The sequence below is a fragment of the Heloderma suspectum genome, chromosome 4 (genome assembly GCF_057233095.1).
Source record: "Heloderma suspectum isolate Gila_16-S chromosome 4, 16-S_ref, whole genome shotgun sequence".
NCBI lineage: Eukaryota > Metazoa > Chordata > Lepidosauria > Squamata > Helodermatidae > Heloderma > Heloderma suspectum.
In genome coordinates, this window is record NC_139461.1 from 216,063,606 (window position 1) to 216,078,781 (window position 15,176).

The 15,176-nt window shown below is 38.6% G+C and overlaps 1 protein-coding gene across 3 annotated transcripts in view; it reads right to left on the reverse strand.

The window, feature by feature from the left end:
• Positions 1–15,176, reverse strand: part of LOC146348059 (methylcrotonoyl-CoA carboxylase beta chain, mitochondrial-like) — a 42,386-nt gene that overhangs the window by 23,074 nt on the left and 4,136 nt on the right. For all 3 annotated transcript variants that reach the window (XM_084852246.1, XM_084852247.1, XM_084852248.1), the window contains exons 3-8: positions 14,430–14,626; positions 11,930–12,108; positions 9,898–9,978; positions 8,407–8,585; positions 5,404–5,596; positions 3,942–4,033 (exon numbers count right to left, since the gene is read on the reverse strand). In XM_084852246.1, the coding sequence (XP_084708372.1) occupies positions 3,942–4,033; positions 5,404–5,596; positions 8,407–8,585; positions 9,898–9,978; positions 11,930–12,108; positions 14,430–14,626 (921 nt within the window). The remainder of the gene's footprint in view (positions 1–3,941; positions 4,034–5,403; positions 5,597–8,406; positions 8,586–9,897; positions 9,979–11,929; positions 12,109–14,429; positions 14,627–15,176) is intronic.

Here is a 15,176-nt window from a genome sequence, read left to right on the forward strand (position 1 = left end):
CTTAAAGAAATGTGAGAAATGCCACGGAAGCGGGGCTTTAGCTTCCTTTATTTCAATAGAATTGGCAGAACTTTAGATGGTGGACCTTGGTCCACGAAATAATTATCTTCTACTAGTACAAATTAAAACTGAGGAAGGAAATACCCTTTTTTTTGTATAAATACTTATTTTTCTCCCACCAAATGCTCACTAGTAGTTGATAAGATATGGAAAGATTTAACATTTCTCTTGGAACAGATAACTCGGGCGTCTCCAAATGCATTTATTTTTATCAGTGGGGACTTCAACGCCAGAATAGGTGCATGCTCGGAGGGTCTTTTGCAACCATTGGGCCTAGATTTGGAAGGTATCTTTCTACCATCTCATATCTCAATGGCTAGTAAATACAATCAGCAGGGATTAAATTTTTTAGAATTTATATATCATCATAATCTATATACTCTGCATGGAAGCTCAGTGGATAAATCTAGAGGTTATTATATTTATCTGAGTAAAGGAGGCGGTTGTGTTATAGACCACGTAATGGTCTCACCATCACTATTTCCCCCAGTGAACACCTTTGAAGTGCTAGAACGCACTGAAAGTGACCATTTCCCAATACGACTATCTTTATACCCGTTAACTGAATGTGCATTATTGAGTGAAACAGTAAATTTGACTGCAGAAATGTTGGGTGAGAGAAGACTGAAATGGTCTGTAAGACTGAGTAGTACCATTCAAGAGAGACTATACAGACAGTATATGACTAACTTGCGCCAGTTATTTTGGGTTAAATCTGAATCATATAAAAGTTTTTCAAGAAATTACTTCAGGACTTAGGACTTGTTTGATAACATCTGTAAACAGTGTCTAGCGACATCATACTCTGGCTGGTTTGATGCTGAACATAAAGCAGCAAAGAAAGACCTGACTAGGAAAATAAGGGAATCATCGAAGTAGGAAACCATCAAAGGAATCCCTTGGAATCCTTATTAAATGCAGGACAGATTATAAAAGACTGCTTAAAAACAAGGAAAATACATGTAAATCCAGTGGCAGGAACTAGGTCTAGCAGTATCAGAACATAAGGAAGATAAATTTGGGGAACTCATCTCTTTGGGTTTAAACGAGGTAATTTCTACACAGGATGCCACAATCCCAGCTCAAACTTGGGTGAATTATTTCTCTAATATATTCAGTGTCCAGTTTTGGCAACCAGGTGAGGCAGGAGAGAAACAAGATCTCTCTAATTTGCCAGAGTGGCAACCTGCAATGAAATAAAGAGTCTTACCACATGTCTACAACTGAAGAAATCTCCTGGAGAAGACGTGCTTCCTCCACAGCTGTATAAAGAATATTTAGGGTGGTGGATGGCCATTATTGCCAGTTTATTCACTGAAATAAACAACTCTGGATTAATGCCCCCTGGATGGAAATTGAGTATTATCTTCCCAATTTAGAAGAAAGGTGATAGGAATGAACCACAGAACTACCGGCCAATCAGGTTGCTAGATGTTTCTTCAAAGTTGTATGCACAATACCTACTTCAAAAATTACTAGACTGGCTGTATATGAATCAAATTATACATGAAGAACAAGCTGGCTTTAGAAGTGGTTATAGCACTATAGATCAATGTTTTACATTAAATTACTTAATAAGGAAATATACTAAGGATTTTAAGAAACACCTCTATGTAGCTTTTATTGATCTTTCAGCCACCTTTGATTCTGATAATAGAAATAGATTGTGGGGAAAACTGTAAAGCTCTAAGGTCGATTGTAGACTCCTGATATTGATAAAGGAATTGTATACTTACACAGAAATGAGGGTTAGAGTTGGTTTGAATGGCTCTTTAACAGAAGCTTTCAAAACAACGCGGGGAGTAACGCAAGGGTGCCTCTTGGCTCCCACTCTTTTCAATATTTATGTAAATAATCTGGTGCCACATTTAGCTCAGGCAAATTCTCCTTCCCCAGCAATCATGAATAGAAAGATTTTTATTCTGATGCATGCAGATGATGTAGCACTTATCCTTCTCTCCTGTTCGGACTTGAAAAATCTTCTAAATGCATTCAGCACCTACTGCAAACTTGAAGACTTGTCAATAAACTATTCTAAGACTAAGATTATGGTTTTTGGCAGTCATAGTCCTAGGCACAGATGGCTTTTGGACCAACACGTGATTGAACAAACTCGCTCATTTAGATATTTGGGCATTCTTTTCAACGAGTCTCTCTCATGGAAAGGGTATAGGGAGGCAGTGAAATTGAAGGCACAGAAAACCATGGGGGCTCTAATGAAGTTTTATTAAAATAAGGGGGACAACTGATTGAGCCTTCCCTAAAAAACTTCAGTGCAAGGTGATAATGCAAATGCTTTATGGGGCTGAAATCTAGGGCTTTGACAGCCCCATCATAAATGTCCTGGAAATTGTGCAGAACAATTTCTTTTGAAAACTTTACTCTCTTCCATCCACAACCCCTGCAGCTTTTTTGTGCACAGAACTGGATGGCCATCCAAATAAAGGTTTTCCAGCGTTGTGTTTTCTGGAAATGAATAAAAATAATTATTGGAAGTCAATGTTCCAAAAACTGCTATGTGGCTATTATTTCCCTGGGCTGAATTCCACTTTTGCTATGGATAAAAGACAACTAAGGGACTGGCTACATTGGATAGATTCCAGGAGCAACTAATTAAGAGCTCTAAATTCTCCCAGTGGTTCCCTCTTTCGAAAACAGAACATTTCAGAGCCAGCTATTTGTCCAAACTGAGACTGCCTTCCCTAAGAAATTCCTTTATTGAGCTGTGGTTTCAAGTTATGCCAACTGCAGTTCTGGTTGGACAATATAATAAGGTACCTTTTGAACGTAGATTATGTATCTGTGGTCAATATCAAGCAGAAGATATTGTTCATTATATGCTAATCTGCCCTCTATATACGGACCCAAGAGAGAGATTCTTGAAACTCTTGTTAACATATGGATTTAGGAATGCCCTTGCAGAAATGGTTCATTTTCTCCTGAGCGATGCTAATTGTTATGTGACACATAAAGTGGCCCTGTTCACTGTGGCAGCAAAAAAGCTTAGGAAGAGAGAATTAGACAAAATTGCTGTAAGTTGCTTCGGAGACTCAGAGTGTTAAGTTAAAGCTGAATTAAGCCTATACTAAATTTTAATTCATCTGTATTATTTTGTAATGTTTGAAACCTTTGTATTTCTGTACGTATATGCATATATATTTATATACACATACACAATTTTCTTTGTTTATGTATTTGTCATGGCTAGTACAATTAACATATTTGTTCGGCTAGTACAATTAACTTTGAACTTACTCAGGAATGTTAAACCCAATGCATTCATATGAAAGTACTCTGTGCAGTTATATCTAAAAAAAGAGATAGTCTGTGCAATTCTATGTATATTTACTCAGAAGTAAATTCCACTGAGTTCAACCAGACTTACTCCAAGGTAAGAAGATATAGGATTGCTGCCTAAGTAGTTTCTGCCAAAATAAGATTGCTGCCAAAATGATTATATAAATACAGAGAGTGGACAAGAAAATGGCAGATGCAATTTAATATTAATTAGCAATGCCTGTCAGATGGCCAAAGACAAGATAGATTAATTTAAACCCCCAAATCAAAGTACTAAGTACATGAAATACGACAATCAATTGAACAAAATCAAAATCCTAGCTAAGACTTTGGCTTTTAAAAGCCAGCCACAATAGAACAGATTACTGTAAGTGGTTAGGGCAACCTGGGAACCAATCTGGGAGATGCAGTTGCTACATCTCTATCACAATAACAAACCCGAATGCATGACTATAATGTCAAGTTGATCTGGATAAGAGGAACTAGTTCATTTGCTTCATCAAGTAGTCTTAATTTAAACACTTAACTGATCAATAAAAAGTGTTAAAATAATTTAGCCCATTTGTTTTGAACTTCCCTCTTACCCTTCTATGTATGCAAATCCTGTTACTAAGGTTGTTCCATAATTAGCTTTGAATTCCTGGAACCTGCTGCCATCTATCATACGACTCAGAATCTATAAAACATTGTCAAGGGAAATGAAAAATCAGTATTAGGTGGCTTTCTAAAAGAAAAAAAGCTTTCTTCAGCCAGAAATTATGGCTTGATATTCAAAGATTATGTTAGATCACAAAAACTATACTCTCAAATCTAACAGAGCATTACATATAAAAATATGAAGTGAGCATTAAAAATGTTCTAGTTGTTTAGGTACCAACTGTACACCCAGAGCTAAATTTTACTTTCAGCCTTGAATATCTTTTTTTCTAACATATCACCTCAACCAGATATCTACATCTAGAAGTACTTCTAAAACCCAATACCAATACAACAACTTCCAGAAGGGTGTTCAGGGCTGGCGACAAGGGTAGGCATATTTGGACACCTGCCGGGGGCCAACACCCCAGGAGAAGCTCACTTACAAGAGCGTCCTAGAGTTGCTACTCCTCTTCACCATTACAACCTGCCCAGAAACTAGTTGTGGTAAGGCGTGCCAGCTGCCACTGCCTACTTAGAATCACAGAATCATAGAATAGTAGGGCTGGAAGGGGCCTATCAGACCATCGAGTCCAACCCCCTGCTTAATGCAAGAATCACTGGCTGACTGCCTGTCGAACAAGCAAATGGTGGCAGTGATAAGAGGATGAGGAGCAATAGCAGCTAGTGATAACGATGGTGAGAAGGTAGAATCACAGAAGGAGGAGGCCCATTGACAGTGTCTTGCCCAAGGGCCCTCAAAAACCTGAACTGGGCACTGGGAGTGCTAGTCTGTTTCAGCAAAAATAACAAGAACTCTCATAAGAACCTTAAAGACTAACACATTTATTACTGTATAAGCTTTCATAGACTAAGTCCACCTTATCAGATGTATGAAGTGGCGATCCTCAGTTCTGTGTATGTCTGTGGTTATATATATCAAAGATATATAGACTAATAACAGTAATTTCAAAATATATTTAGTGCTAAATGTTTCAGATTCCATATTTTTACTTAAGATGGACTGCATCCAGAGTGGATCTAGAGACTCCTTGTTGCTTTGATGTCCCACTTTACACCTACTTCTTCTCTCTCTCTCTCTCTCTCTCTCTCAGACACACATGGACACACCTGTGAATGGAGGATCACACTTCATGCATCTGGTGAAATGGACTCTAGTCCACAAAAGCATACGCCATAATAACTTTATTAGTCTTTACGATGCCAGAAGACTTTTTGTTGTTTTCACTGACAGATTTACATAAATGGTCCAAGCAAATTAAGAACTAGAAGAAGTGTAGCTTAACTACTATTAACCACACAGTTAGGCTGTTTAATTCCATTTATTTCAATGGGATTTATTTTCAGAAGCTTAACTATCCTCAGGATTGCAACTGAAGTTTTCCTTACCAGTTTTATGTGTAGAGTGTAGCTATAATCTTGTGGTGCAAGACCCAGAAGCTCATCAGCACTGTACAAGGGACTGTCAAACTCTAGAGTCTCTTCTAGAGGAATTTCATAATTCAGTGTTGAAATAATATTTCTAACACATTCATATGCTTCTTTTTCTGAAGATGCAAAATGGTCAACACAGCCACTGACCCTGAGAGAGAGATTTCACAAATATATGACAAGAGGCACAAGTACAGGACAATAAACATTATTAGCAAAATATTAGTACTAACAGTAAAATGAGTTGAAGGGAAAAAATATACTGTGACTTTCATGCATTAAGAGAGAACAGACTTTTGCCTCAGGCAAGATCCTTTATTTCAGAAAATACATTAAGGAAAGACTGGTGTCTGGAGTGACTGTTCCTACCTTTTGCATTATAACTATACTGCAGAAAAGACAGTATTATTTTATTTCTCATATGCTATTTCAATACAGTGTCTTGCATAAGTATTCAACCCCTTTTGACTTTTCCACATTTTGTTGTGCTACAACCTGGGATTAAAATGGATTTAATTAGGATTTTTTGTCACTGATCTACACAAAATAGTCCATTATGTCAATGTGGGGAAAAATCTACATATTTTACAAAATGATTTACAAATAACTGTAATATTGTATAAGTATTTACCCCTTTTGCTGTAACACCTCTAAATAAGCTTTGGGGCAACCAACTGCCTTCAGAAGTCACATAATTAGTTGAATGGAGTCCACCTGTGTACAATTCAAGTGTCACACGATCTCAGATTAAATACACCTGTTTCTGGAAGGCCTCAGAGTTTGTTGGAGAGCATATCTAAACAAACCATCATGAAGACCAAGGAGCCATCAAAACAAGTCCGGGATAAAGTTCTGGAGAAGCACCAAGCAGGGTTGGGTTATAAAAAATATCCCAAACAATGAACATCTCTCAGAACACCGTTAAATCCATTATTACAAAATGGAAAGGATATGGCACAACCGCAACTCTGCCTAGAGAAGGCTGTCCACCAAAACTCAGTGACTGGGTAAGGAGGACATTAAGTCAGAGAAGCAAACAAGAAGCCAATGGTAACTCTGAAGGAGCTGGAGAGATCCTCAGCTGAGATGGGAGAAACCATCCATGGGACAACTATCACCTGGACGTTCCACAAAGCTGGGCTTTATGGAAGAGTTGTGAGAAGAAAGCCATTGCTGGGGGGAAAAAAACCCATATCAAATCCCTTTTGGATTTTGCCAAAAGGCACGTGGGACACACAGCAAACATGCAGAAAAAGGTTCTGTGGTCTGATGAGACCAAAACTGAACTTTTGGGCTTTACCACAAAATCCTATGTGTGGCGCATGCCAACAGTGCTCATCACCCTGACAACACCATTCCCACAGTGAAGCATGGTGGTGGCAGCATCATGTTGTGGGGATGCTTTTCATCTGCAGGGATTGGGAAACTGGTCAGGACTGAGGACAAAACGGATGGAGCCAAATACAGGGCAAGGCTAGAGGAAAACCTGTTTCAGTCTGCAAAGGGACTGGGACCGAGGTTCACCTTCCAGCAAGACAATGACCCTAAACACACAGCCAAAGTTACACTGGAGTGGTTTAAAAACAAGAACCTGAATGTCTTAGAATGACCCAGTCAAAGCCCAGACTTCTATCTGATTGAGAATCTGTGGCAAGACTTGAAAATTGCTGTTCACCAATGGTCCCCATCCAACCTGACAAAGCTTGAACAATTTTGCCAAGAAGAATGGGCAAAAATTGCAAGATTCAGATGTGCAAAGCTGGTAGAGCCTTACCCCAAAAGACTCACAGTCAAAGGTGCTTCTACCAACTATTGACTCAATGGGGTGAATATTTATGCAAGCAACAAATGCCAGTTTGTTTTTGTTTAATTAACTTTTGTGCTACAATAAAAAATAATTTGCACCTTCAGAGTGTTAAGTATGTTGTGAAAATCTAATGGTACAAATGCCAACTAAATCCATTTTAATTCCAGGTTGTAACACAACAAAATGTGGAAAAGTCAAAGGGGTGGTGAATCCTTATGCAAGGCACTGTATATCTGTGAAACCATCAATGCAACATGGGCACTTCAGAATTCTGAAACCCTGTAGTTCATTTCTAGAAAGAGATGTGCTGAGCTCAAGACAATGACCAGCAGAAGCATAATAGATTAGCGCACCTCTAACAGCTTCACAACATTATGAGGGGGGCTGATGCTTCTCTAGAGGCCTTATGGCAGGGCATGCTTCAGACTTGTGAGATCTACTTTGTTTTTTTCTGGAATCCTGAGATCCTAGTGCAGCCTAGCGCAAAAGACATATACTTAGAATTAAAGACTTATGGATCCAGGAATTTGTTTTAAGAGAACTGAACGGAGCTCATAGACTTTTCATACAAAAATCAATTCTAGCCCCAAATTTTCTTCATTAAAGCACTGTATTTTAGGGTGAGGGTCATTTTATGACTGCTATGGTTAAATAATTGGGAATCAGAAAACTTTACTAATCTATGGCATATCATCCAGAGATCTACTAGTAGATCTAAATCTACCTCTCACCATCCTGGTTACCATCTTCTAGCTGCTCCAATCTGTCAATGTCCTTGACAATATAAGTTGTATCTTTAGGGGTGACTCGTGGCCTGAAAATAGATTCTGGAACTGAGCTCAGTGAAAATTAAACACGACTGCTCTAGTGCAAATTAAGCACGGTTCCTAGATAATTTGATAGCCTTACAGGTCATTCTTCATAGTCAGAACTGGAATACCTCTAAAACAGGAGTAGGTAACCTGGTGGTCTCCAGATGTTTTGGACTGAAACTTCCATAATACCTAACCATTGGCCATGCTGGCTGTAGCTAATGGGAGTTGTAGGTCAAACATCTGGAGGGAACCAGGTTGCTTACCCCTGCTCTAGAACAACTGTAACAGAAAGTATGATTCAATCACTATTAAGACCTGAAAAACTAATATTATACTTACCTTGAGTGTAGGTTAGCTCCTCCCAGTTCATCAGGATTAACATCTTCTCCTGTAGCAGCTTTAACTAAAGGGGGCCCAGCAAGGAACACTGTACCAATTTTATCTACAATGGCTGTTTCCTCTGCCATTGTAGGAACGTAAGCACCTCCTGCAGTACAAGAGCCACACACAACTGCCACCTAGAGAACACATCGAGATAGTTAGGTAAGAAGGAAGAACAGACAAAATATTTTAATTTCTGTTGTAAATTCTGAAGGCAGATGATCACAGTAACATGAAGCAATGCCACTGAAAAGCAGCATTTAGTTAATCATCTCAGAAAAACTCCAAGAAGGAGTCAAGATTTTTATTGTATGAAACAGTACCAAAGATCTCAGAGTTAGTTTTATATTGCATAGAAAAGATAGATAATCTATACTTCGGCAAGGAAAGCATGTGTGCCCATCTCTTTTCACTACATACCCCTGGGACATAAACTATATTGTGATTTGTGTCAGCTTGCCAAGTTTTTTCACTGCAAACTCACTCTACACACAGACCTGGTTTGCACATAATGTCAACCCTGAGTACGGATTGAATATGGGTTGTCACTGAACCGTGGTTTGTTGTTACATGGTTGAACTACATGGGTTAACAACTCAGTTAGCCACAAACAACCCAGAGTACACAACAACAAACCATGGGTTATCTTCCTGGGTGCTTTTCCTCCTTCACCCACTCCTTCCCTCTATCCCAATGGCCTTTGTGGCACTGCAGCACTGGCATGTAAGGAGGGAAGATTTTTTGACCACTCTTGCCCACTGCTCAGCAGTTTGGCAAAACAACCCATCAACAATCCAGAATTCTGGGTTTGCACATAAGGACAACTCATGGTTTAAAGAACCCCATAATAAACCATGGGTTCTCTTTGTGGGTTGTTCATGGCTAACAACCCTAGTTAACCCATAGTTCCAGGTTTGCACATAACAACAACTCACAACTCAACAAACCAGAGTTAATTAAACCATGGTTTGTTGTTACATGTGAACTAGTTCTCTCCATTTTGGAAGTTGGACAGATGCCTCTCCTGCTGCACCACCTGCTGTGTAGGGGTGACGGTATCATGCCAGTGTTAACATGCCACAAGGAGGATATTCAGTCCAAATCAGGCACGGCCCCACAGGGATCTTGATGTAAACTGCTATTAAATCTTACTATGGGCTGCAAAAAGAAGGAATGGTTCTGTATATGGCACACTGGTTATACTTCATGAGTCTGCTGCTGAGAATGAGATGAAGGCACTTAATCATTAATTTTGTGTTGTCTGCTATACTGTTTCTGGATCACAGCAGAAAGAATGCTGGTGCAATAGATGCAAAATGTAAGATGCTGCATGACTCTTCTGACATACTATGAAGTACTCTGTTCAACAGTTGTACATTATTTTGCTTATTAATGTAATACTACTGGAAAATATATTTTTAAAATGTACCATCCAATGCAGTATTATACCTGAGGGATTCTCAGTGCAGACATCACAGCCTCATTGTAGAAAATTCGGCCTCCATGGAATTGGTCAGCAAACAGCTCTGCCTGACCATACAGGAATGAATGAGAATTTCAGTATTACAGTAAATTCAAAGCCCAAATTTTTATCTATACTTTAGTCTAATCACTCAAAAATTACACTCATCTATATTTTCTATTATGCCCAATCTTAGGGCCCATTCATGCATAATGGCAGCAAATGTGGGATAAGCCATGATTTGCCAGGCTGTATGCTGCACACAAGCCACTTCCATGTTGCATAACCAAACTCCAATCGGCCCAATAGTAGGTTGTTGTGTGATGTGTAAACCCAGACACTTTGGACTGTTTGTGGGTTAAGCAACCCAAAGTTAACCTAAGAACTAAACATACGTTCACTTTGGGTTCTTTAACCCACAAGCAACCCAAAGTGTCCAGTTCGCATGCCATGCAACAACCTACGATCAGAGGTTGATTATGCAAAGCGGAAGTGGTTCATGTGCAGCACACAACCTGGCAAATCATAGGTTAATTAACCCACAATTTGCTGCCATTATATGCAAACCGAGACTTAGAAAGGCATTGTTAAACAGCATCAGTTTTTTCAAAGTATTTCATTTGTTCTTTTTACATGCAATAACCATTCAAAGCTAAAGCTATCCATAACCCACTATGCTGCACAAGATAGAAATTTACACATCTTAAGTCTTTGGGATAGCATTCTATTCAGCTACAAGATCAATGAGTTTAGATATATCTAGGGCAAAACTGAAAGAATACAATAGCTTGCGCTCAGGTGTTTCTGTGTACCTGTGTCACATTTCTATCTTCTTTGTTTTGTCAACTTCTTTTAGCCCATTTCTAAACTCAGTTTTAAAACTTGGTTTTCTTTTACCAATGGAGTTTTTCTTGGCTGGAAAAAGGGCCTACTGAGAGCAAATCTGTGTATGAATGAAAGCCAATGCGATAAGGACTTAAATTTGCATCCCTTTAGTTTGCAGCCCTTTACTTGTGTTCCTCAGGTACTGCAGAGGTTATCTGGTTCGCATGTCCAGACAATGCTTTCCTATCCAACAGGATAAAGTGATTGAACTGTTATTGAACCCTGTGCCTAGAGGCAAGGAGAAGGGCATGCTGATCTTTCCCACTGCCAGAGGAACAAGAGCCAGTTGAAGGTTGCATCCCCTCAACCTTCACTCCCAGGAAGAACATCATGAAAACAGGAAGACAAGCCTGCCTTAGCTACTGGCCACAGAATGAGCAACTGCCAGAAAGAACTCTGTTCCAACTCACAGTTGTCATGGGATTACAAACGTAAGGGGAAGAACACTCTGGCCTCTGCTACTGGCCAGAAGAACACTGGTGCTGGGTAACTGTTTAACAAGCCTCCTAGGAGATCATTTGATTGAAAAGGAGTATAAATCATCCAAGTAATATAAAATAGTATGAAGCTGTTAGCACTTGATTATTGCAACAGTAATGCCATCTTGCAAGGTCCCTTTGTTCTGTGTATTGTCAGTTTTAATGTTCACGAACATCCCATGATACCCCAAGTAGCTTGACCAATGGTTAGGAAGTTCATTCCAATAAAGAGAAGCTAGAACTATTCCATTCAACAGCTAAGCAGATTTCAAAGACTGCAGTTTGTGCTTCTCAGTTTTTTCCTTCTTGTTTCAAATTCTGTTAGCATTTCTTTTTAGCAAACTGGAATAACCACACTTTCTCTGCAAATCTGTTTTATTTTTGATCCTTTAGAATTTTCATAAAGCAGATCTATATACTCAATGCATAATATGATGCATCATTCATCTAAATTTGAGAAGAATAATGGCCCTAATAGCTCATCTACATTCTGGCTTTAATTCTGCTATTACAGTATGAGTTATTTATTCAGACAATTCTTTTCTAGTATATAAATGTTTCAGGACTCAGAAATTAAAACTAACCATAACATGAATCAGAGAGAATAATTTTCAATAGATAAAAAAGAACTCATTTCATCAAATATATCTTTTACCTGAAGTGGTAAGAATGCTCCCCCGCTGTCCACAAGGTAAACAGATGGAAGTCTATTTTTAATTGCTATTTCTTGAGCTCTTAGTTGTTTCTTCAGTGAAATAGGATAAATGATTCCACCTTTCACTGTTGCATCATTTGCTATGAAGACACACCAGACTCCACAGATTTTTCCAATTCCTAAAATGAAGTTCAGAACAACTGTTGTAAAGAATATCGTCCAAAGAGAAAGAATGTCATGTTACAAATGGTCTGAATTATCCACATGGAAATATTTTACAACTGTACCATGAATTAAGACAATTATGTAAGTACAGAAATATGTTAGAAAAGTTTCCTGCAGCATACTGAAATTCCAAGGGAATCAGAAAGAACACAGCTTAACCTTCAGCTATCCTGGTTTATTTGCAGCAATGGTAGAACGTGTGTAAGAAATGAGAACTGTTTTAGATCTATCAGTGACAAAAGTAATAAATCCTATGGTGTCATTTTTTTCAAAAACTGCAAATAAATGTATTAGAACTAGGTTATCAAAGCATCCCTTAAGCTCAATATGGAACCCCATTACATTTTCCTTTGATTGATCATCTTTGTCCACTGCAAACTAATTCTACTAACTAATTAAATAATTAAGTAGGCAATCGTATTGTTTATGCCCTGGGTACTCATAAGTGTCCCACTTTGCAGTTTAGCTAGACAGGTGTTTTCGCCTATCCAGCAGAAGTGTTGGGGAGGGAAGGAGCCTGAGGTCAGCTGGAGATAGCTTGTATCCCCACTTCCCCAGTCCCCTCCCCTCCCACCAGCAAGTCCCCTTTCCCATCTTGCATTTGCAAGCTTGTAGAGGCAGCTGATGCGGTTCTCTCCACATCTGCTGTGAGGGTGTGGGGGAGGGGAGCTCGAACTCCTGGGTCCGAGGTCAGAATGCTGTCTCCGGCCCCAGATCGAGGAAACCGAAAAATCCTATGCCCCACCCCCCCCATTCCCTTGTGGTCTAGGGACCACAGGATTGCTCTCTTCGTTAATTAATAATCTGCCTTTTAATTGATCAGTTCATCAATTAAATTAAAATAAATCTGCATATACCGAAATTTCAATGTGGATACTTCAAGATATTACAATGTAAGGCAATCTTTAGTACTTTTTTCATTTATGTTTCATTAACATACAAGGATCCAAAATATCCTCAAAACAAATGTGTTCTTAAATCACAGCCCCACCAATAATCAACCGAATCTTTAGTTAATTAATTTACCAGTTAAACTCATGAAATGCAGTCCTATTGCAAAAGCATTAAGGTAAAATTTAAACCAGCATAGAGGACTCCCAACATAATGGGTCTGTTTGCATGTAACGGCAGCATCTGGCAGCAAATCGTGCAAGTCGCTTCTGGTTTGCAGCAACGATCTACGAACCCCACCATTTGTAGGTTGTTAGTGTGACATCTGAAACTGAATACTTTGGGTTATTCGTGGGTTAAACAACCCAAATTTAACCCATGGTTTGCTCTTAGGTTGACTTTGGGTTGTTTAACCCACAACTAACCCCACAATGTCTGGGTTCAGACGTCAAGCTAACAACCTACGAATACAGTATTCATAGGTTGTTGCTGCAAATCAGAAGCAGCTCAGGCACAACGCACATCCCCACAAATCATGGGTTAATTAACCCACAATTTGCTGCCATTACATGTGAAGCGGTTCAATACAAACTACACAGACAATCATTATTGGGGGAATCCAAATGAACAGCTTTCCATTTTTCCTACATTTAAATGTTAATTATTATCTCATACTCCCTTTATCATTCCCCCAACTTTGTAGCTTAGTAAGGGAAAGGTTTCACTGCCCACATCGTGAGTCACTAATGCACTGCACCAAGGGGCAGTTAGGCAGAAGAGCTGGCAAGAAGTCAGCTGTGAACATGAAAATACCACTCTGTCTCTTCCACCAGCACATCAGTAACAACCTGAATTTAGTTAACAGACAGAAGCTACCCTCAGGAATCATTAGTCCTGCATATAGTAATAAAATATTATAAATATGAAAAAATATCATACAGTGAATACTAACTTTATCTTGAAAGGTGATTACCATGTATACATTTATGAGGCTCCTATAGATTTCTGCCCACCTAGGGTTGTTGTATTTGATGTCCAAACCAAACCTAGTCCCAAGCATTTGTATTTTGTGGTTTTAAAATTTGAAATAAATTGTTTACCCAACTCTGGAAGGGTTTTCGTTAAAGGTGGCTTATAAATCTTTTAAATCAATCAATCAATAAAAAGCCATTCTTGATGTCTCCTCTCATTCTATTTTCAGTATTACATCTTCCAATAGACACAGCACAGAAAAAAATTATTTTCTCTTGAAAATTCTCTTGAATTTTCTCAGGCCTGAATTTTCTTGATTGGTCTGAACTGAATAGAGCTGTGCATGTAGGCTGCCATCATTATGTATTGTTGTTGTTATTATTATTATTAATTTCCCCTTACACAAACCTACCAGTGAGACATCCTGCAGCAGGAACATCACCGTAAGGCATATCAAGCCCTGAAAAAGGGGAGAGCTCAAGGAAAGGTTCATCATCAAGAAGCATCTTTATGCGTTCACGAACAAGCAACTTCTTGTTCCTCTCAGTGTGATGTATTACTGCACTTTTTCCTCCTCCTTTTCTGACCTTCACAAGCAACTCTGAGTACCTGATATCAAAATGAAATGCTCAAAGGAGCTCAAAACCAACTTTTCTTTCCAAAGACATAAGGAACTTAAAGCAAGTTAATATAGTGAATATATTAACTACCCTGCCATCATATTAGTGGGAAAATAGTGCTACTACTATTTGTGTAGATGGATGAAAGTTACATTTAGTTGACTGTATTATTCAAAACCCAGCAACAAAGGAAAAATTAAATAAGAATTTAAACTGGAGATATACATGCTTATGTGCACTTCAGATAAATCATATAAATTCTGGAAAAATGTTATATGATTTATACATAATCTTGATCCTGCAAAAATATGGTAATATTTGTTTAATGGGGCTATAACTAGAGATTTTAAAGTATATCCTTAAATAAAGCAGGTTCCTCTTCACTACATTTATTCAGAAAATATGAAATCAAATAAGAGTTTTGTCTTATTTGGAACCAGTCTCTGACCCAAAAGTGAAATTGCTTGGTCTCCTTTATTGTAAATTCCCTAACAGCCCTGTTATCATCATGGTGATAAAAGCTATGACAATCTGCCACT